The sequence below is a fragment of the Strongylocentrotus purpuratus genome, unplaced genomic scaffold (assembly GCF_000002235.5).
Source record: "Strongylocentrotus purpuratus isolate Spur 01 unplaced genomic scaffold, Spur_5.0 spur5_scaffold_3, whole genome shotgun sequence".
NCBI classification, from domain to species: domain Eukaryota; kingdom Metazoa; phylum Echinodermata; class Echinoidea; order Camarodonta; family Strongylocentrotidae; genus Strongylocentrotus; species Strongylocentrotus purpuratus.
Window position 1 is genome coordinate 20,660,785 of NW_022145609.1, and position 24,404 is coordinate 20,685,188.

The following is a 24,404-nucleotide window of genomic DNA, read 5'->3' on the forward strand; positions in this document are numbered from 1 at the left end:
ACAATTAAGGAGGAGAAGAATCAAGAAAAAAGAAGAAGAAGAAGACGAAGAAGTCTTCAAAGTATCAGGCCTATATATCTGACATCGCTTTGATCTATATATGGCTTTCACTCAATCAACAAGGATGTCTACTGTCTAGACACTTTTGTTCGGATCCAAAAAGGCAAAGCGGTATGAAGATTTGTAGTACCCGCTTGACATAATAACATGCGGCCTCTAGCATTGACAGGCTGCGATATACACAGATATAGAAGCACTGAAGCAGAGATTACTTTTAAACCACTTACATGCCAAAATCAGATTTATACATTCTAAACATAAATCATTTCGTCCCGGAATTCCCGGCTCTCATTATGATATATTATACGACCATCAATGGTATTTTAGAGAAAAGTGGAAATCTCTTAAACACCTTTTTTCAGGAACTTTCTTATACATGATCCTCTCTGAAAAGTATCATCAACTTGTGTTCTTAATTTCTTGGTCCGCAGAGATATTACTAAAGATTTGGGATGCACGAGTAAAATTTTGAGAAATGTTTGTGATTTTGATTGTATCAGATGGTCTTTCGTATTTAGGGGCGCAATGAGTTTAAAAGCGGCACTTTTTAGAGTTGAAAAGGGATATCTCTCATACCCAAAACGAGGCACTCATCAGAGGTGGAAAGGGGCACTTATTACAAGGGGGAAATGCAATTATTAGGAAGGGAAATGGGCACCTGTCAATGTAAAAGGGGCACTTATCAGATTCACGCACTATCTGATGTGAAAAGGGGCAGTTATAACAAAGGGGAATGGGCATTTAACAGAAATTAAAACTGGGTACATATGAGAAGGGAAAAGGGAAACTTATTAAAATAGAAAATGGGGCATTTGTTAAAAGGGGCACTCATCAGAGATAAAAAGTTATAAGAAGGGAAAGGCACTCACTTAAAAAAATGGAACCTGTTAAAGTAAAAGGGGCACTTATCAGAGATGAAGAGGAGTATCTCTCATACCTAAATAAGCCACTAACCACAGATGAAAAGGGGCAGGTGTCATAGTAAATGGGACACATATCAGAGGTATAAAGGGGCACTTCTCCCATCTGAAAAGGGGCATTTATAAGAAGGAAAAGGGCACTTGTCAAAGTAAAGGGGCACCTATCAGACTAGAAAATATGAACTTATCAGTGGTGAAAATGGGAACTTACAAAAAGGGGGAAGGGATATTGAAAAGAAAAAGGAGCACTTATCCAAAGTAAAAAGGGGTAACTTTTTATATGTATAAAGGGGCAGTCATCAGAGGTGAAAAGGGACATTTAAGTAAAGGGGGAAGGGGCTCTAATTAGAAAGAAAAAGGTGACTTAATCTGAAGTAAAGAAAAAAAAAAGGGGGGGGGGCACTTTTGGGCTACTAGAAAAAGTGGGAAGGGAGGGGGGGGGGCACTGTGCCAATGTACCTTTAAAAGATAAATTAGCATCATACAGGTATGTCTATAACATCTTCCAACAAATAACAAAGAACTCTAGATCTTGGAAACACCTGATCAAGTTCCTGGAGGAAAAAACGTGATGCACCCTCTTTTGGTTATTGATGAGGCATATGCGGACATTCTGTATGAGTGGATTACACCTGTGTTTATTGAATTTAATTTAATTTATCTCATGTGTAGCAATGATTTTTGTAAACTGAGTTTTAATCAAGTACTTACTTATCACCCATTTTTTTAATTCCGTAACATGAGAACTTTTTTTATTTTTTGTTTGTTTATAATTTAAATTTAGAGGTTTTGATATTTATTTGTTTACTTGTTTGTCATGCTTTCAGAACACGAAGTGATGGCGCCCCCTATAATAACAACATAATTTGCACATATCCATACGATTAATATAATAGGTGTATAATATTTCTCTTTCACGTTTAACAAATAAAATAAATTTACCAAATATTCTCTGCATTCACAGTCTCGCATCTCCACTATCCTCTATTTCATGATGATGGCAATAATCTTGTCCTCGTTATTAAAAGAACATGAAAAAGAATCTTCTCATTCAGTTTTAAAGTTTATGTTTTCTTTGGGTCATTTTCAGCCATGTTTGCGTGTGAAAGTGAAGTTTTCAACCATGTTCACTGTCTCATCCGAATCTGGCACAAATGGATTTTGACGTGCCATTTTCAAAACAATGTTGCTCAGTGTAGCATGTAGGGATTTATGTCATCAACGTTTCATTGGAAAGTATACTAATTCTAATTTATGAAAAACAAGGAAATATATTCATACAGTTCATAGTTTGTTCACAATATCAGTTTGTTTCTAGGTTTCGTTATTTCTTGGATGCTCTATATAGTTTTCTATGTCATGCTTGAATGGGTGTTTCTGAAGTGTAATCTTCTTTTCGGTGACCAAAAACACGGACAAAATCACAATACTACCAATTTGATGATAAAATTATTTATTAAAAATTTCATTTAATAACTACAAATTACACACAGAATTCAGGTTGCCGAAATGTCCATTTAACCTTCTGATGTGTATATTTGCAGAGTAAACAGCAGTCCGATCATTGCAAGCGGTTGACTTGTGGGAAAACCGATAAATCAGGGGCCTGTTTCATAAAACTTGTTATCAATAAAAACTGCTACAATTCTATCACGAATCTGCTCATAAGCCAATTAATTTCAGAGGCTCATAGAAATGATTGTAATTTGTTATTGATAACAAATTTTTTATAAAAACGGGAATCAGGTCGGTGAAAATCCGAAAGAAATCTGGGAGAACAATAAGAATATTATGAATATCTTAAATGAGACATTACCAAACCTATATGTGATTAAATATTGAATTGGGTAAATAGTTATTCAACAAAAAGTAAGTAGGGTGAGATCTCCCATGTGTTAGACTGGATTGGATTGGATAAAACTTTCTCTAGAGAATCTCTAAAAGTTATGTATTTAGAGAACTGCCCCACGTCAACAGAACATCCATTCACAATGTCTGAAGCAGTTTATTTCCTGAGATATTCTCCTCTCATGATCATGTAAATTCGGTCACATGTGGTCGCATGGTTTACACGTTTACCAATTTATAACCCTCACTTCTCCAACACACCCAACTTTAAAGACCATCAATACTACTGGGCCAGAAGGTATTAGACCACACAGCGAGGTCACTGACAGGTGGCTATCTCATTAACTCAGCTCTCAACTAACATAAGAAAAAGAGGATCATGGAGGACCAACAGGCACCGATTGGGGAAGTTTTCTATATAGAGGGAGCAAGTAGCTACAAGTAGGACAGTGGGGCTTTAAAAAAAAATTATCAGGCACATATAGGATGTCATAATTTGATAAGTTACCAATTAAAATCTTGTCCTTCTCATACTCATATAATTTAAAATACATGCATTTATTTTTTAAAACATCTATTTTTCTTTGCAGCTTCATTCATGTGATATCTATGCTTCTTGGGGTTGATCCCGTACGCCCGTAGCCGGGCTTCTGAGACGGTCCCTGCACCGACTTTCACCCTCCCTCTCATCCCCTGAAGACGCTTCACGTTCTTCCGAGCCTTCAATCCTTTCAGTTTCGCAATCATCTCTTTTTTTCTCTGCTTCTTCTTCTCTCTCGACGATAGCACATTTGATGATGATTCAGCTTTGACTTCTTGCGACATAGAATGTTCTCCACTTCCTACTTCCGTCTCCAGTCTTTGATTGTCCGCTGTCTTGATGCTAAGGAGGCTGGGAGTGTTCGTTCCATTGGATGACTCCGCTGCCTGAACTCTGCTTCCCTTCGCAGTATCGGACAGGCTTTCTCCATCATCGCTTTTGGCCACTTTCTTTGTCTTTCCTGCTCCTGCAGACTGTTTCCTCGAGGATGAATTGCTTCTGCTTTCCGATGGTTTGTGACCACCCTTGCGCTCTTTGCCATCTTTCCGCCTGGATTCTGGCTTCGTTCTTGTTTGGGCGCTATCAGCATCTTCTGTTTCCTCAGTGTCACTGGAAGGAAAACAAAAAGAGTGGTAAATACAGACAATGTCAAAATCACGGACAGGTGTCTTAGATTAGTGGTTTCATCACTCTACTGGGAATGAAAAGGTTATGGGTTCAATCCAAGGACGGCACTCAAGTCTGCACTGTACAGTGCAGAAGCTACTTGCTCCCTCTATAGAGAAAACAATGTCCAGGGTAATAATACTGTAAGCACTTTGGTCAGTTATCTTGACAATGAACTAGTCCTAAAATTCAATTTCAGTTCTTACTTATTAATATTTGGAGTCAAGCAATGAAATACATATACATGGGAGGAGTAAGCATGAAGTGGAGGATCCAGGCTGTGCCCAAAACTGTTTTTTGGGGCTATTTTACAGCCCAGTTTGAAAATGAAACCCTAACAGACTATACACTAATACAAAGGTCCAAATATCGGGAAAGATTAATCTTTGTACATTAAAATGATAAACCGTTAATTAACATAATAGATGCAACTAGATGGAATTCGACTGCGCGCAGTCGAAAATGATGCCTCCGTCATAGAGCAATTTTACAAACCAAAACAGAAGAAATTTTTCAAATTCAAGTTCAATTGTAATCCATTAACAGGTTCTCAGAATATCGTGATTACAAACAATTTCTCATATACATATATGACCCTTTGAACTTTGACCTCATGATCCTAATATCTACTCAGCTCATTGGCTCTGCAAGATATCCAGAGTTAAATAGTAATCCATCTGTCAGTTCTAATGAGAATGCGTTCACAAGCTATTTTTGCATACATAATGAGCCCATGACCTTGGACCTTATGAACCAAGAATCTACACAGTTCATTGGCTCTGCAAGATACATAAATGATCTAAGTTTGGCAGGAATCCATCAATCTGTTCTAATGATAACGCGATCACAAGCTGTTTTTGCATACATAATGGGCGCTGTGACCTTTGACCTTTGACCTCGTTACCCAAAATCTAATAAGTCCATCGGCTCTGCAAGTAACATACATGACCTAAGTTTGGCAGGAATCCATCAATCGGTTCTTGAGATAACGCGATCACAAGCTGTTTTTGCATACATAATGAGCCCTGTGACCTTTGACCTTTGACCTCGTGACCCCAAAATCTAATCAGTTCATTGGCTCTGCAAGATACATACATGACCAAAGTTTGGCAGGAATCCATCTATCGGTTCTTCAGATAACGCGATCACGAGCCGTTTTGCATACATAATGAGCCCTGTGACCTTTGACCTTTGACCTCGTGACCCCAAAATCTAATCAGTTCATCGACTCTACAAGATACATACATGACCAAAGTTTGGCAGGAATCCATCCATCGGTTCTTCAGATAACGCGATCACGAGCTGTTTTTGCATACATAATGAGCCCTGTGACCTTTGACCTTTGACCTCGTGACCCCAAAATCTAATCAGTTCATCAACTTTGCTAGATACATATATGACCAAAGTTTGGTAGGAATCCATTGATTCGTTCTTCAGATAACGTGATCACGAGAACGGGACGTACGTACAGACGTACGGACGGACGGACGGACGGACGGACAACCCGAAAACATAATGCCTCCGGCTACTTCGTAACGGAGGCATAAAAACCAAAAAATTTATCATACATGGGGCCGTTACTTGAAACCGTCATAAGTTTAACTTCTTGGACATCCTATTGAAACGTGTGTTATAGAATTAGCAGGTGTTTCAATGGGATGTCCACGAACTTAGGCTCATGATGGTTTCGAGTAACGGCCCCCCGAATACTATGTCCATGATAACTCAGGCTTGAGTCGATCTGTGGAAAACGTGAGTACATCACAGCGTCAATTGCAGTTTAACTTTAATTTTCCTTTGTATTTTTTGTGTTATTAATTTATGTATTCTAATTAAAATGAAATATATTTACCTTTCCTCTTGCAAGCTGAGAAATATTCTCTTCTTTTTGCCCTCATTCTGACCAATTTTCTGGAATAATGCAATGTCTCGCTTTTCCTCCTCTTCAGATCTGAGAGGAGAAAAAAAACAATATTAATTATTCAGGGAAACTGCAGAAACTACAACTGCATAAAGATTATATACCAAACATAATCATATAAAGAGGTTATAAAAACTGGTTGAACTCATCTTCAATAGGCCATTGCCCATGTTCAATTAATCAATGACCTTGTGATCATTGACATCTGACAGACCTTATACTTGTTTCCTTGAAAGAAATATGTACTATTGAAACTTGTACTAAAGCAACCTGTCTATAAAGAACACCTGCCTATAAAGACCACTTTTCTTGACTCCCCTGAGCAGTCTTTATATACATGTTTCACTGTAAGAACATCCACCCCCCCCAAAAAAAAAAATGACTCTTGCAAAATTGAAACTTGTTGTAATGAGAGTTTGTTAAAACAGTTTTCTTTATGAACAGGTGCCACTGTAAGTACAGAGGGGTGTTTTACAAAGATTCAAAGTCGAACTTAACTCTAAGTTGGACTTAAAAAAATTATGGAGAGCCATTTGTAGCCTTATTTTGAAATATATTCAAAAGCAAAAATTTAAGTATTTTAGACTTTCATAAATTCCACATCAGGACCATGAAATCTCCTATGATAATAGAAAATATGAATGATTTGTATCAACATGTTATGCCTTTTAAAATAACTTTTACAAAATATTTTCAAGGATGCTAATGGCTTTCCAAAATTGTTAAGTTCAACTTAGGATCTATGTGAAACACCCCCCAGGTCAAGTAAGTCCTTGGCTGCCAATAAGATGGCCGTTACTTCCAAATTGAGGAATACATAGCCGTTGCAGCCTAACTCGCAGGCCAAAGAAGTGTGAACTGAACTGACCTGTATTGACAAGTCTTCTTCAATGAGGCCCACTGGTTCAACTCCTTCTCTCGAGAGTGGAGGATCTCGTTTGTCGTCAGGCCAAAGTTGTTGGCGGGGACGTTGCGGTACTTGAAGCGGCAGGGCAGATCCCCGATCATGTCTTCGTAGTCTAGGCGATAGTACTCCTCGATGTAATCCTCAAATGATTTGTCCTCTGTGTGAACGAATGATGGATGGGTCAGATGAATAGAGATACAAAATGAGAAAGAGTATTTAGGGAAGAGAGAGAGAAGAAAGAAAGAAAGAGAGAGAAGAGGAGAGAAAAAGAGAGAAAAAGAGAAAGAGAAAAAGAGAAAGAGAGAAAAAGAGAAAGAGAAAAGAGAAAAAGAGAAAGAGAGAGAAAGAAAGAGAGCATACAGTAGTGTAAACTTCCCAAAGAAGATACTTTTAATATACCGAGGAAAAAAAAGCAGGTAGACCCAAATAGACAAACTTCTAAGTTTAAGCTCTCAAATAATGCATGGAAAAGATAAGGGTCTGATTTACATGTGCATTCAGTCATTTTCATCTCAAGCATTTCTGGCAAACATTTCTTCTCTCCTTGTTTGTCAACAGTTAAACACGGTATGTAATTTCAGTATACTTTAAGCTTTCTAAGATGCGTTAATATCTTGTAAACATGTGCATTCAGTCATTTTCATCAAATTCATTACAGGAATCGGTAATCATTTCTTCTTTTTCTTTTTTAACAGGGTATGTAATTTTATACTTCATGCTATCTACGATGTGTTGATAAATAGTAAACAAAAGAGATGAAGTTATTAATTGATTTGTAATGTTTTGTTGGAAACATAACTAAATCGAGATTGAAATTGAAAGTTAAAGATATATCTTGGTATGGATGGAAATAAAAGGTAATTAATGCTCAATCTAAAAACAAGCATCTGTAAGAGAGGGAAGTAAATCTCACCTGGATTGAATACAGGCTTCTTCTTGACCAGTGACTTGGCGAACATGGACATCTTCTTGCGTTTCTTGCGGCTCGCCCCGAGCATCTCGTCGGCCAGATTCCATCTTGCCTGCTCTCGCCTCTGACTGGGATCCATGCAGTCTGCATCCATCTGTTGACGTGAGTAACCAATATTAACTATTAAAGATAAACTTGAGTTCTGGTAAAAAAAGAAAATGAATTCTCACAGAATCGAACAAAACTTACATTGAATGTTCAAGATTACAAATAAATGTTATTTGCCAAACAATTTTGGTAGAAAATGTATACTAGCTGAGGAATGAGCATAGAAAGATAAGGAAATCAAGGTAAGTAGGCCAGACACCATTTGTGTAGTCCCATATACATCTTTCTGTGTACAGTGCTTGTTACTTTACCAAGACTGGGCCAAATTTATTATGATATTGATGACTCCAGAACCTTACATTACACACTAATACTTACATGCTACATGATCAACTTTTTCTGATCCATTCCACACCTATTCTTTCACAATGCAATCGCATTACCAGAACTCACCTTTATCTTTAACTCTTTGTAAGACAGGGCCCAGGTCAACATAAATTATTCCACTATTTGGTATATATATATATATATATATATATATATATATATATCATGAATATTAAACATGTCAAATCAAATTTCCCTTCTCATATTACGTACCACAGATTGAAGATATTCTAGCCCACCAGGGGGGTGTTTCACAAAGATTCCAAGTCGAACTTAACTCTACATTGGACTCGAAAATTATGGAGAGAGAGCTATTTGTAGCTTTAAAATAAAATATATTCAAAAGCAAATATTCAAGTATTTTAGCTTTTTTATAAATTCCACATCAAATACATGAAATCTCCCCTCATAATTGAAAATATGAATGATTTGAAACAACATTTTATGCCTTTTAAAATAACTTTTACAAAATATTTTCAAAGGTGCTAACGGCTTTCCAATTATTAAGTCCAACTTATAGATAAGTTCAACTTAGGATCTTTGTGAAACACCTCCCCCCCCCCCCCCCAGCATGCTGGGTAACATATGAACCTCGTACCAACCACCTACATTGAAATCTGGATCGTCACAATGTGGCTCGCCATTCTCCTCATCGTACTCCTCATCGTAATACTCCTGGTCCTCTTCGTGTGCTTCACCACCGCCCTGGTTTGTTCTTGTCCACTCGTCCCAATCCTCTGTTGGATGAAAGGTTCAAAAGGAAATGGCACAAAGTATAACATTGGTAGGATTTTGTGAGAATTTACATTACTCTATAAACTGATGGATTACTTTACATTATCATTACCATCATTGATCTACATGTAAGTCAGCCTTTTCCCTAATACAGGCCTGCGGACACTACCTACTTCACCTTTTCCTGTCTCTAACATCCTCCTCATTGAGACCGACCTTACTTCTTTCTTTCTTCACAATAAAATAAAACACAACTCAATTATACCTTATATCTTCTATTTTCAATAATCTTACTATGATTTCTACAATGTAAGAGAGAGGGAGAAAGACAGAGACAGAGAGAGAGAGAGAGAGTGAGATGAGAAAATACACTATTAATACCAGAAACTTTAATATGTATGAATGGTTTGTGAATTTTGCAAGTGGTTCAGATTTGCGAAAGATTCCTTCCGCGAAATAAAGAAGTGGAATCGCAATCGACACAACTCTACATTTTTGCAAGTTATAAAAGTTGCCTGCAGTGAAAATAGCCGTTCTTAACAATTCACAAAAGTTTCATGCCCGATATATTTCTGTTTGATAGTATATGGAAACAAAAGTGTGTGGTACATCCGTAACAAAAAGACTGACACTACAGACAAACAAAATGAAAACTACAGAAAAAAATATCAAATATGGCAGTTTCCTTACCTTCTTTAAATTCCTCCTCATTAGCAAACTGAGGTTTGACATGTTCATCCTGACCTTCGTATTCACCGCTAAAAACTTTCTACAATTGATTTAAGAAAAAAAAAGAGAGAAGATTCCATGAATCCCTTTTCAGAACAGGATTTATACTTAGGGCTAAATTGATCACAAAGTGTTCTCCTAATTAGCAACAATTATATAGGGGAGGGTGGTGGTGGTGGTGGTGGTGGAGGTAAATTTGTTCAACTTGATTGATGAAATGTGAAGGAGCAGAGAGACCAGGGGCTGGAAGGGTCTGTGTTGTGTTATTTCTCTACTTTTCTCTCTCTCTCTCTTGCCTTAAGAGAAACATCCGGTGTGGTTATTTCACTGGATTTACCACTACAACTATTAATAATACTACAGCATTTGTAATGCACCATCGATCTAGTAAACTATTCTGAGGTGCAGAGGGAGATCATTACCCTATATTACCTAACTATAACCATCACTACCACAACTATTACCTTCACTATCACTGCCAATTAAAAAAAAAACACTGTACTAAACTGTATCACCAATACCACTAACAATATTACTACCACTTCCACAATCAATAATACTACTACCACTATCAACATTGCTAATACCACCACTGCCATTACCTCCAGCACCACTATCAATAATACTACCAATATTCTTATTAAGTACCACTATCACAACCATCACCACCACTACCATCACCACCACTACCATCACCACATCTATAACAAGAACAACCACCACCACTACCACAACCATTGACATTACCACTACCTGTTCACATCCACAATCACCACTACCTCTACCACTACCTCTAGCACTACCAATACCACTACTGTCACCACAACGTCTTCACATTGCTTCTCATACCTGCATAAGACGGTCATGTTCCGTGGGGTCAAAGTCTCCTTCCAGGTCATCGGGGTCGAATCCGATGGTGTCGTTGCCCGTCACTTCCTTCAGTTTATCAATGCGCTCCATAATCTCCTGTTTCTTCAAGTTCTTAAGGTGTTTGAGATCCTCTTTTTTCTTCTGCTTTTCCTGTTATAATACATTCCCAAACGCACAAAGGTGTTTCATTAAACAGTCTAACTTGCTTTAGTGACCACCTGTCTACAAAGACCACATTTTTTGTTTCCCAGAAGGTGGTTTCTTATTATTGAAACATGTACTAAAGGAACCGGTCTACAAAGATCACATTTTTTGTTTCCCTTAATGGTTTCTCATTGAAACATGTACTTAAGGAGCCTGTCTACAAAGACCAGTTTTTGTGTCTCCCTTGAGCGGTTGCTATAGACAGGTCTGACTGTAATAGAAACTCAATGAATAGGTCTGAACAACAATAAACTGTCGGCCTTCGTCATGCAATCGTCAGAGCTCATTGCAAGAATGACAAGAAAAGCCGTGTTCTGTAAAGTCACATGAAAATGGGAAGCAAAATTACAGAAGTATTGAAACTATTTTTTTCTTTCCTTTTCATAAGTTTTCATTTTAAGCTTCTCAGTTTTAAACCAATGTACCCAAACTCCTGAATCTGTTGGTCACAGTTAACAGGATTCAAGAACTGAACTAGAACCCCTTTGGTCTAACACCAACTGAAACTACCCTAGAAAAATTACTTCCTGAAAAATACCCCCCCCCCCCTCACTACAACCTAAAGTAACTCCCACATACGTAGTCTGGGTTAATATCTTAGGGGGTACTTGTCCACAGGTAGGGTGGGGGAGGGGGAGGGGGGTAGACATCACAAGGGGGGGGGGGAGAGAGAACTGGAAAGCGGTCTCCAAGGTAGGGATGGGGATTGGGAGGGGGAGGGGGAGGGTGTGATAATCAAGGGTGAGTCTTCCGGATGCACCCCAATGTACCTGTTCTTGTCTTGATTTCTTGTCCTGTCTTTTCTCAGCTCTGCCGGTGTCTTTCCTCCTCACTGACTCGGCCACCGTCCTGGGATAACGCTTGATCTGTTTTTATAGCAAATAGTAACAAAGACACCGAAATAGAATGAAGTATCACATCATAAAAGGTTGATTTATCTTTATTACATAGATATGATGCCATCATAAATGGTACATGCTTGATAAACAGCAAAGTACTGTACTTTATCAAAAGGACCACCATGTCAATAGACCATTTATGTAATTTAATCAAATCTTCAAGTGCCTTGCTACAAATTATTTCATTAACCGGTTACGAATAATTGTATTTTAATAGTCAGAATGCGATTGCTTATTTTCCATGTTGTGAGGTAGGACAAGTCATAATGTTTTTCCTACCTAGCAACAATTAATGTATGCAATTTGCATTCTGACTATTGACAATGCAATTATTCATAACAGGTAAATGAAATAATTTGTAACATGGCACTTATCAAAGATCTATGCATTAAATTGGATTACATTACGAAAAAGGTCTATTTTGGTATAAAGTGTATTGTACTTTAACAAACTAGAATCATATAGACTAAAATCCCTCAATTTGCAGACAAAGTCTTTCCTATCTTATTAACAGTATCCTGCAGTTCCAAAGATTACTAGGCATCAAGTCATCATTACCTATTTGTAAAGAGAGGGATGCTTTGGTTTTGATTCCAGTTCTTTGAGGAATCCCAAACAAAATCAAAAACAAACTTTCCGCGGAAGAACAATCATCACATTCCCTCCCCCCCCCCCCCTCAAACAAAAGAGAACATAATCATAGAGTACTTGCTACTCTAATGAACTCCTTAAAAATTCCTTGAAATACAAAATAATATACAATAGGCTTGCGGTTGCACCATGTGAGAGAGAGAGAGGATTGAGGAGTCCTATAAAGGACTCTCAGTAATATTTCTTGAGGGTGTGTAGTCCTGAAAAGGACTGTTGGTGTAGTCTTGAAAAAGACTGTTGGTTATCTTTCCAATCCTCCCTCTCTCTCACATGGTGCAACCGCAAGCCTACTGTATATCTACATCACCATGCAAGCTGATACTTATAAGCAGCATCTAATATAATTATAGCTCAACAAACCATCTACAGGTAGTGAAAGTCAAAAGACAGGTATGCTACTTGGCTACTTGCTTAAAGATTTCCTTTAACAAACCTATTAAATGGGTTTCCTCTCCTGCTTCATAAAATATGTGTTATTAAGTCATATAACAAGACTATGTCAAAAAGCATTTTCGGACACTTCTACTTTGATGTTCTATACTTACAAAGTCTGAATCAGGCTCCTCGTATCTAAAATTGTACTTCCTCTCAAAATCTTCCTGTTCTTCCAACTGTCGTTCTTCTTCTGAGAAATCTTCCTCTTCCCCTTCCATCTTATCCTCCTCATCATCATCCTCATCATCATCCTCATCATCTTCCATATGGAAGCCATCCCTAAGAAGAAAAGAAGCGAATAATGAGCATGTGCCATAAACTTAAGATTTGTCAGTCCCCATTAGATTAGTACACAAATGGTTGGGGAAGTCTTGCTGGATAATTGTCACTAAAGTCAAGTTGTCTATAAGGAATATATATATATCTGTATTTTTGTTTTACTGACCATCATTTTGCCTTGTTGAATTTCACTTCTGTTCTACATGCTATTTACAACATAGTCATATCACATATAGTTCACAAGCATTCCATAGCTCCCTGAATGCTGTTTATATAATTACGCAATTTGTTGTCAAAGTCTCTCCTATTAAGATAGACAATTCCCAGTTTCTTGTAATCTCATACAGATCTAATGTTTGATTTTCACAATTTTAATCAAATGAAATGTGTTAAAAAGCACTCATTTCCATAATTTTTTATCAATGCATTGCTTTGCTTTTGTTGTTGCTTGTTTTGATTTGTCTGTTTATCCACATAGGCCTACAGACTCACCTGCCGGTTGTGTGTTTATCAATGTAACCTTTATTGAGAATAAAATCCCTCAGGAATTTCTCTCCATCGTCGAGAGCAGGATTGGTCCAAAACTTCCTCAGTGGGTCCTATGAAGGCAAACAATAAAACCATTGGCTGACACAGTTGATCTTAAAATGACATGAACAAATGATATTCAATTAAAACTAGAATAACAATACATTAAGTAGCATGTGTATTATCCCTTCTTTTAAGAGTCAAATTGTGATAACCCTTTTTTAAAATTTTGTTTTATTGTATTTATGTCATTGGAAGCATATATGCGATCCTAAAAAATTCAATGATCGTTGTCGCAGTTGAAATCGAGTCTAAAGTGATGAAATTGTGAATAATAAACTCTTTATGTTGTATAGCTCCCTCTCAAGATTGATATTACTTCAGCTTCAAAACAATGTTTCTTGAATGAAATCAACCAATGTTCTATTCCCGTTTGGAAATTATATATCAGAACTGCATATTCTGAGATTTTAATGGTTGCAGCTACCATTGCATGGCCGTAGGCGCTATTTGAAATGTATCGAGAGCACTGATAAATTGGATATTTTGATTTCTCGAAATCCTTAGCGTTTTAGAGCCCAATTTTTTCGATGTTGCTTATTCTAACACTAGGTTTCACAATGGTAATGCCAGTTTTAAATTTCATAATCCAATCCAATTGAGATATTACCAAAACCTTGTAATACCGTAAGTTCATGATGTGAACAAGAATTCCTAATAAAACATGAGCAAATTGTACTATGAAAAGCCATCATAATACATAATGCACTTAGGATCTTGAACAAGGCACTTTAGGTACATTGCTTCTCTCCACCCAGGTGCCAAGGTAGGATGTGAAGGCCAGTATGATAGGATTAGTGTGTGTGTGTGCGCCCGTAAAAAAGGGCGACTCGCTGCAATGCTCCCCATATGGGTTGTGTATGCTGTAGAGTGCAGAATTGTGATTGCATCCAGTGACAGGGTTAATAAAACTGTAAGCACTTTGGCTGGTATATATATACACACAAGTTATTTTCATTGCTGTTGTTGTTGTCGATGATGTTGCAGGTGGTAGTGTTCTTGTTGCTATTGTAAATGTTGTTGCGGGTGGTGGTGGTGCTATTGTTGATGTTGTTGTCGGTGTGGGTGATAGTGTTCTTGTTGCTATTGTTAATATTGTTGCGGGTGGTGGTGGTGCTATTGTTGATGTTGTTGTTGTCGGTGCGGGTGATAGTGTTCTTGTTGCTATTGTTAATATTGTTGCGGGTGGTGGTGGTGCTATTGTTGATGTTGACGTTGTAGGTGGTGGTGGTATGTGTTGTTGCTATTTTTTATGTTGTGGTTGGTGGTGGTGGTGGTATTGTTGATGTTGTTGTTGTCGGTGGTGGTGGTGAGTGTTGTTGCTATTGGTGATGTTGTTGTTGTCGGTGGTGGTGGTGGTTTGAGTGTTGTTGCTATTGTTGCTGGTGTCGGTGGTGGTGGTGGTATGTGCTGTTGCTATTTTTATGTTGTTATTGGTGGTGGTGGTGCTATTGTTGATGTTGTCGGTGGTGGTGGTGGTGAGTGTTGTTGCTATTGTTTATGTTGTTGTCGGTGGTGGTGAGTGTTGTTGCTACTGTTAATGTTGTTGTTGGTGGTGGTGGTGCTACTGTTGCTACTGTTGCTATTGTTGTTACTGCTGTTGTTGTTGGTGGTGGTGGTGTTGATTCCTTACCAGCTGTGCAGCATCAGTACCATCTTGCCCCAAGGAATCCTTCGCTCCTTTCAACCATTCAATGTACTTCTTCTCCTCCTCTTCCTACCAAACAAAACAAAATGGTGATGGTGATGATAGCTCAGTATATTCAGTAACAACGATTAAATCCTTACAACTACCGTAATCATTTAAAATAGTTAAAAGCATTGATCTTGCAAGATAGTTTTCAAAGTCTTTTGAGCTATCCTTTCAGTATAAAATAAGGTAATGTTCTTATTTGTGATGGATTAGTAGAAAATATAAATGAAATGTTGGTATTGCTAAAAGGCTATTTAGACTTCCATTTCATGCCACATATTAGCCCAAACCGTATATTTTTTTTAAACATCACTTTATCGTTCAAACTTGCACAACAAAGGAGAAGATACAATAGCCCAGGACAATTCCATTTTACTGGAAAATGCAGGGCATTAAAAGTACACACAGTGTACAATGCTTATATTCAATGATAAATTGATGCTCCAACATTGCTCCAGTGACAATTGCTCCTTGCTCTATTTCGTTAAAAGCTGAAGGGTTAAGCTTAGGGTTGAAATTAGATTATAGGATAGGTTTAGGTTAGGATTAGGATTAGGTACAGTGTTGGGTACAGGGTTATAGTTTGGAAATCGGTTAGTGTAGGAAATCACAACTGAGCAATTGTCACAGGACCAAGTGTTGTTCAACCAATCAAGTATCTCTGAGGTAAATTCAATATTGGAGGAATCGTACATAGTACATGCAAGTTCCATGTATTTAAACCATATTGTTCAACTGCTCAGTAACCGCGGGTCAAAAGAGCCATATGTCATAAAGCCTTCTTTTCAACTGACATTTGTTATTAACAAAATATTATTTGATGAATCGGGATGATTATTGATTTGCAATATTCAAGATATTCTAGAAGATAATACACCTCATCGGCCTTTGATTTTTTCTTCATGGTTAGGATGTCACCATCATCCTCCTCATCGTCATCATCATCGTCAGCATCATCATGGACAGCTGAGAAGAAGCTGAAATGGAAATGAAAATTAAAGACACTCAGTAGTTAGCTCTCATGGGGAACTGAACACCGTTCAGGTATTTACCCTATGAGAGGTGCTGTCAATCACCAGGATTAGCCTTCAATTTTATGACCAGCAGGCCTTATGTAATGTACTGCGGTTTTCACCCATTCCCCCATAAGGTAAAGTCATTATCTCACTTTTCCCTCACCCAGTCACCCGAAGACTCTCTCCGAGAGACGAGTGGGTATTTTTTTATTGGCTACAAGTTTGCTATGTGCAGACCTAGTACCTGTACACACGTTATTGATTTGTATCCACCAAGTCTGGTGTCGGCAAATTATGGCCTTCTGCACATGGAAACTGACGAGTGACTCCCTTTGATACAAATAATTCTATTTCAGTAGTCAGAATGCGAATTGCATTCATTCCGGTAGGTAGGACGATCATAATGTTTGTCCTACCTAGCAACAATTAATGTATGACATTTTGACTATTGAAATGCAATTATTTGTAACAGGTGAATGAAATAATTTGTAACATGGCACTTAAAGATTAAACTTGAGTTCTGGCAAATATTTAAAAAAAATTCTCACAGATTCCAACAAAACTTACACTGAATGTTCAAGATTACAAATGAATGACATGCGCCAAACAATTTTAGTAGAAAATTTATAGTGGCTGAGTATTGAACATAGAAAGATAAGGAAATCCGGGTAAGTAGGCCCGACACAATGTGCTTAACACTAGTCACTATGTGCAAATTGGAGTTTGGGTTTTTATTGAAGATGATGTGTTTGTTTTTATTACACTTGTTAAAAACCAAATCTACTGCAGGATAAACAATCCAGAATAAATCATAGCAAGTTTTTCTCAAAATACGATTCCTGTACCAGAGCTCAAGATTAGCTTTAACAAAGATTTATGCATTAAATTTGTTTACATTACGGAAATGGTCTAGTGCAAAGAACAGAGATTGTGGAAAATTTTTGCAATCAACCTCCAAGCTGGGAGAAGATGACGTGAAGGATCCATAACCTACCTATCTTTGAGACGTTGTTGCTCCTCGGCGTAAGTAGGAGACATGGCCCTCTCACGTTCCTCTGCATCGTCCTCTATCTCATCCTCATCTTCTACATCATCGGTGAACTTTCCTTCCTTCTCGACGATGATCTTTCTCTCGTAGTCCTTCAGGTACATTGGCTTCTCTTTCCTTGATGATTCCTTAGGTCTGCGTGATGAACCTGGCTGGTCATCTTCTGAATTGGAATCTATTTTAGAGGTAAATTATTCTGAAATGTTAATCTTAGTAAACCAAAGTCTACAGCAAGGTCATACAACCAACCTCTGCACTACCAGGCACAGGTAAATAATAATAGTAAACTATTCTCACCTTGAATATTTCATGATTCTGTCTTTTAAAAAGTGATAAATGAAAAAGAATTACACTAACCACAGCAAGTATTTTGATTATTAATACCATACATTCATACATTGCATTTGAATTTTGACCTCTATCACCACCACAAGCTGTGGCAATCCAATTATTTCCTACCAGAATGGTAGATGGTATTCCATGCACAGATGAATAGCCAAAAACAACAGACAACTCTATTACTCTTTTTACACTTGTTTTGCTTAACCCCGTACTATCCTTAACCCCGAACTAACTGTTTTTGCTTTTCACACTCTTTTCTAGTCCTGTACTTAGTGCCTATCCCGGAATAAGAAAATTGCTGCGGTTCTCAATGCAATTTGTTAGCCCCGTACTTCCTGTATAGCGTATATATTTATTAATTCGCTCCATTGCATAGTACCGGTCTATTTTTTATTTACTTGGCACCCCAATTGCGGCGTTAGCCCTCTTTGGTACATAAGTGTCTGAACAGAAAGTGGAATAGGCTTCATCCCGGACTATAGGTGGGGCTAAAAGTCTAACCCTGTAAACGATCATCGGATCGGCCGCCGATACCGATCCGATCAGGGGTGATCGGCGAAAAATTTCCGATCGCCGATCAATTAAAATGATCGGAAAAAAAATCGGCAATTTTTTTTTTTTTTTTTTTTTTTTTTTTTTTTTTTTTATGACGAAAATTTTCAAGTTTTTGGCTGTCAAATGCTCAAAAAAGTTCATGGCTGGGATTATTTTGTCATTTGGAGTTGTTGTAGACAATGATTGTTGATATATAGTGCCTTTTCATGACTTTGAAATTAATAATATTGGTCTAAGAGCAGAGGCAAAACATGCGGGCCGCCATCTTGGATTATAATGTAGGTTTTTTTGTTTTTTTTTAATGACGAAAATTTTCAAGTTTTTGGCTATCAAATGCTCAAAAAAAGTTCATGGCTGGGATTATTTTGTCATTTGGAGTTGTTGTAGACCATGTTTGTTGATATTTAGTGCCTTTTCATGACTTTGAAATTAATAATATTGGTCTAAGAGCAGAGGCAAAACATGCGGACCGCCATCTTGGATTATAATGCATAGAGGTCTACCTACATTATAATTCAAGATGGCGGCCTGCATGTTTTGCCTCTGCTCTTAGACCAATATTTTTAATTTCAAAGTCATGAAAGGCACAAAATATCAACAAACATGGTCTACAACAACTCCAAATGACAAAATAATCCCAGCCATGAACTTTTTTTGAGCATTTGATAGCCAAAAACTTGAAAAATTTCGTCATTTAAAAAAAAAAAAAAAAAAAAAAAAAAAAAAAATCGGCCGATTTTTTTTGTCGCTCTTCCGATCCGATACCGATCAAAGGTGCGAGGGTGTCGCTCCGATCTTCCGATCCGATCAGAGCCCCAACTTACCCCCACCTACAGTCCGGGTTAAGCACAATTTTGCCAGTGTGAAAACAGTTTATGTCAGCTTACCTTCACTCTCGTAAAACTTGGCATCTTTGGTGTACATCTTGGGGTCTCTACTTTTGATGATGGACAGAGTCTTGAGGAAGTCTTTCTCAATCTGTGGGGTGAGGCCCTGGTATAAAAAAATAATTAAGAAATAAAATATAATCAATTTCTTTTTTTACAGCTGTGACATTCAATTTGTTTTTAAAAAAGGGGAACAAATCAGGGAGGGGGAAGAATAATTGCAGACAACATAATGCTAAATACAGCATACAACTACCGGTACTGTATGCAAAATCTTGCTTACTTCACATACATGTATATCCATCATGTTATTCCCCCCCCCCCCCAGAGACTTTTTCAAAATATAATAAATAGTAGGGTATGTGGAATTAAATTTATAACGTACAACACAATCTCTCTCCTGTCATTGTCTCATGTTGAGCCCAGGGGGGGGGGGGGGGGGGTTCACAAAGACTAAGATCGACTTTAAGTTGGACTTAACAATGGCAGGCCATTCATACCACTGGTTGCATGCTCTCACCATTATTATCTTTAGATAATATATTTTCCTTCAATAATGAGCTATCAAAAATAGTAAATTCTGTAGATTTGTGACCATGATTTGTATGTCCCTTGAGAGACCAATGCCAGTAAATGGTGAGAGCCAAAAATGGCATGAACGACCTGCAATAGTTAAGTCTGACTTAAAGTCGATCTTAGCCTTTGTGAAAAGACTCCCGAGAACTCATAAAGAAATATGTTAAAGAATCAAACAGTAGCAAAAACCAGAGTAAATTAGGTATACAGAAACAAAGATTTGAATTGAAAATTAAACATTTATTATACATGGACTACAATAGTACAATTCTTATCTACATGTAGCTTACCTCTGCATCTTCATCCTCAGTCTCAGAGTTGGAGTCATCTCCCTCATCGTAAACATCATATTTATCTATGACTGAAAGAGCAAGTCAGACATCATTCATTTCCAGTAATGAATCATTTCTAGAGTAGAAATTACCCTATTGCATGCTGTATTAGTATCCCCTCTCTTAAAGGAAATTCAAAGTTTTGGTATGGGGTCATGAATTTGGTTCAAATGAACATATTGGAAGCATATGCGATTTTACAATATTCAATGATCCAGGGGTGATAGTTAGAACTCAAAAAAAAATGGTACAGGTAGGAATGCCAATTGCCAATTTGGTTATCACTTTGTATTAAGGCTGTGCACAACAGTGCAATGAGGTACCTGAGTACACTCCCAGGCTTACAAGCGAATACTCAAATATTCGGACGGCATGTTTTTTTTAATTTTTTTTTGAATTTTTAAAAAAAAAAATTAATTTTTTATTTTTTTATTTTTTATTTTTTTGCCACCACCATACCACTGGAACAGTATCCCAGTTCTGTTGCCGAAAACGCATGCAATTTTACTTCGAGTTGCAGTTAAAGGCGCCGATTAAATAATAATAATAACAGTAAACAATGCTGTTTTAAAAACCAAAGATGGCAGAATAATCCATTTTCCTCCAAGTCCAAACAGAAATCCAGACATTTGGTCCCAGTTTCTGAGTGGTGAGTTTGACAGTGCTTGAGTTGGTAAAACACTTTTACCGACGGCACCCTGCCAGCAGCCGCCGCTCACCCAGGCACGGGTAAGCGTCAGCCTGGACAGATTTTTTTTTTTTTTGCAGCCGAATATTCGGGTACGAGAAATCGTACCCGAGTAGTTGTCAACCATGCAGGTACTCGAGCATTCAACTACACGTCGCAGCCCTACTTTGTGTCATAATCATTGATTTTTATATAAATAGTTTATCAAAATCCAAACACATGTGACCGTGTGAGGAAATAAGATTTTCAGGGGGAAAATTGAACATTTATATTATCAATACAAAGAAAACAATTAGTTGAACTTTATAGTGAGGCAATGACAGTGAGTTAGTTGCCAATTTGTGATTTTCAAAGTTCTTCACGTCATTAAAAATTCATAACTTTCTTAATATTAGTTATCTGATTTTGCTCAAACCTTTTTTGATTGGTTTTTTATTTTTCTGCCTCTATCGAAAGTAAGTTATTTTTGGAGTGGACTAGCCGTCAATTGCACCAAAAGTGTATTTGAACTTTTGAAAACAAATATTGATAAAAAAAAATTAGAGTACATAATTTGGGTTTCTGTTGTAGGCAGAAGACCTAAATTTTGCATTCTTTCATCAACATTCGACTTAAAACACATTTGTTTTGAAAATCCTTGCTCATATGTGTCTTACAAGCCAACAAGGCAATAAGACATCCTCTTTCACATTAACAGTAGGGGCGCTGGTACGAGAATGAGGATCGCTTTTGAAATGTTTATATCTCTTGATAGAATATCTTTTTATTCACCTGCATATGAAATATCTAGGTGATTTGATTACCGAAAAAATCAATGGTTTTTAGCTCCGAAACTTACTTAGATGTCTAGAGTCTAGGCCTACTTACTTACGAAACTCCACGATCCACATCACTTTCGCGCATAGATCTAGTGGCAATTTTTCACGGGGCTGCGCTGGCGTCGCCGCCGCAGCTGTGCATCTTGATGCTTGCCAATGCGGGTTAAAAAAGTCGCAAGTTGCCACACAACCCTCCTTTGACTTGTTTGGTTAAGGGGGGGGGGGGGAGGGGATGAAAAATTGTTGTTTTTTTCAAACATTAAACTACCTTTGGTATCGTTATTTCGCTATTTTATTTGCATTTGTTGACCTAGGGTGATGATCTTGTAGAATATAGTTCTAGTGTCTGGGACCCATATACCAAAGAACATACACAGGAAATTGGCAAGGTCCAAAGAAGGGCAGCCAGAATGGTATGCAATGACTACAGGCAAACTACCAGCGCGACAAAACTAATGGTGGGGTTAGGATGGGACTTGCTTTCTATTCGAAGGAAAGTTTCGAGGGTCTGTATATTGCACAAAGCCTTGGGGGGGCACTTGGCCCTGCCGGTGTCGGACTACCTGCGTCCAGCTACACGAGCCACCAGACGTACCTCAGGAAACTCCTTCATCCAATACTCCACCCGCACCAATTGTTTTAAACACTCCTACATTCCACGTACCATCAAGGACTGGAACTCACTACCCTCCGACATCCAAAGGACCACGAACATTGACACCTTCAAACTCCAAGCAACCAACTTTTTCCGCAACCAAGACTCAAGCAATAAGAACTAAACAAGCACAGTGCGCACCCCCTCATTCCTCCTCGCTTGGTTCCTTACGGAACGTTGAGGAGTACTCCCGAAGAAGAATCTTGGTATTATTTTACATGCTCTTTCGAATGGTACTATTTTCTAGGAGATTCAATGAATTATATTTTTTATTCACGTACATAACTAATGTCATGTCAGAACCCATACTCAAAGTCTCAATAGCCATACAAAACAATCAAGGGGTGGGACTGAAATGAAGAATGACTCCATATTTGCAAGGCTTTTAAATATCTTCATTGTCTACTAAGAGTCAGTATCTACTCACAACACTTACATTTATATTTCTGCAGTTCTTCTTTTCTCCTCCATGTATTGTAATTCTGTGCATAACTTTTATTAATGCCGAATTCCACACCAACTTCAGCAGTTTCGTCACCCATGCTTTGCTTTTAATGTACTGTTTCACGACACCGTCCTAAACAGAGTCCTAAGTTTGCCGATACACCATCGACAATGTGCGTGCATTAATGGTTGTCGGCGAAATTGTACTTATGACGGTTTTGTGAAACACTACCAAAGTTCAGCGACCAAATGGGTGTCGCCGAAACGTCCAATCGAAAAAGGAAATTATTTCTGACCTAGATCCTGTATTTGGTACATTTGGTACTTGATAAATATATCCTAAATGATTCAATTTTTAAAGACTTAAGAAACACGTCGCGATTCAATGGTATTAGGGATCTTACTGTTTTAACTTTAGGTAGCAACATAATATATATACCCCCGAATATATTCTGCTTTGTATCAATTTAGCGCTTGTGTAAAGGGTCTTCGCTCAGCTCAAAATGAGCATTCTATGTTAATAGGATTTGTTCTTGCTCTTCTATATAATAATTAAATCTATAATTAAGTTATTAGGTAGGGCAGAGAGCAATAGACAGACATACAGAGATAAAGATATATATATATATATATATATATATATATATATATATATATATATATATATATAGGTAGATATAGTTATTGCCCCCTTTCTATCTCTATCTTTCTTTCTATCAACAGTTATGTAATTGACAATCTCTTTCAGCCTTAACTTCTCTCCACAAATGAATTTCTCTTTTCCTTGCATCTTATTCTTAGGTGAAAGGTTAAAGCTCTTGTGCCTTCTAAAACTTTAGTTCTTATCTTTATAATTACTGAAGACTTTTTTTTCTCTTGATTTTCATTGGATCCCCACCCCCACCCCCCCCCCCCCCCCATTTCCTCAGAAATTAAGAATTTCTTGTAATAATGTTATTATGTGTACAGTGTATTTGTATACTTATCAAGATAAAAAATTAATATGTACATACATTTTTGTCATACTTTCTGTAATAATATCTGTAATGCCTTTGTTTATTTTTCTGTTGGAAATGAAATAAATACCAATTCAGTACCGAGAATGGTACCCCACCCTTTTCCCCCCTCTCTTTCAATCCAACTTTATCTCATATTGTTTTTGTTTGTCTTCTTGTAATACATTTCTATTCTCCACACCGTAACACTCTCATTCTCTCCCGTCTTTCCAGATTTCCCCTTCTTTTCTACCTTTGCCTCTCACTGCCTTACCTATGCCCATCATATACAACTCTTATCAAACACTTGTGATGATTCAATTTTGACATAAGATGTTCATTTTCATTGCTATTTCTTTATTTTGTCAACTTATAACATTTTGAATATTGTGAAATGTAAACATCAGTTGCAATTTCAACATGAAGATCATGATAATTTTGCGTACTTGCAATGCTTTCTAAAAAATAGTATTTAACCTACCATTCTTCAATGCACTACAGTATTGCTTCAAGATGTAGTAGACACTCTCACTCTGTGTCATGCGTGACTGCATGTATCGATCATTCCATAGAATTCGGTGTGACTTGGTATTATGGTGTCCACTTTATTTCAAGCAAAAACTTCACATAAGATATTATAATTTGCTTATAAGAAGTATGAACAAATCAACATAACAAGAATAGGATGGGCTAGTGA

The 24,404-nt window shown here is 37.4% G+C and overlaps 1 protein-coding gene across 1 annotated transcript; it reads right to left on the bottom strand.

The window, feature by feature from the left end:
- Positions 1-2,416: 2,416 nt before the first annotated feature.
- On the bottom strand, positions 2,417-22,883 carry LOC585876 (protein KRI1 homolog). Its single transcript, XM_030996344.1, has 16 exons — positions 22,705-22,883; positions 20,066-20,136; positions 19,200-19,305; positions 17,362-17,590; positions 16,229-16,328; positions 15,292-15,375; positions 13,563-13,669; positions 12,902-13,070; positions 11,577-11,672; positions 10,582-10,752; positions 9,694-9,772; positions 8,878-9,005; positions 7,777-7,927; positions 6,825-7,020; positions 5,888-5,986; positions 2,417-3,978 (listed from the first exon to the last, which is right to left on the bottom strand). The coding sequence occupies exons 1-16, from the start codon at positions 22,808-22,810 to the stop codon at positions 3,387-3,389; spliced, it is 2,484 nt and encodes an 827-aa protein (XP_030852204.1). The 5' UTR covers positions 22,811-22,883; the 3' UTR covers positions 2,417-3,386.
- Between the last annotated feature and the right edge of the window lie 1,521 nt (positions 22,884-24,404).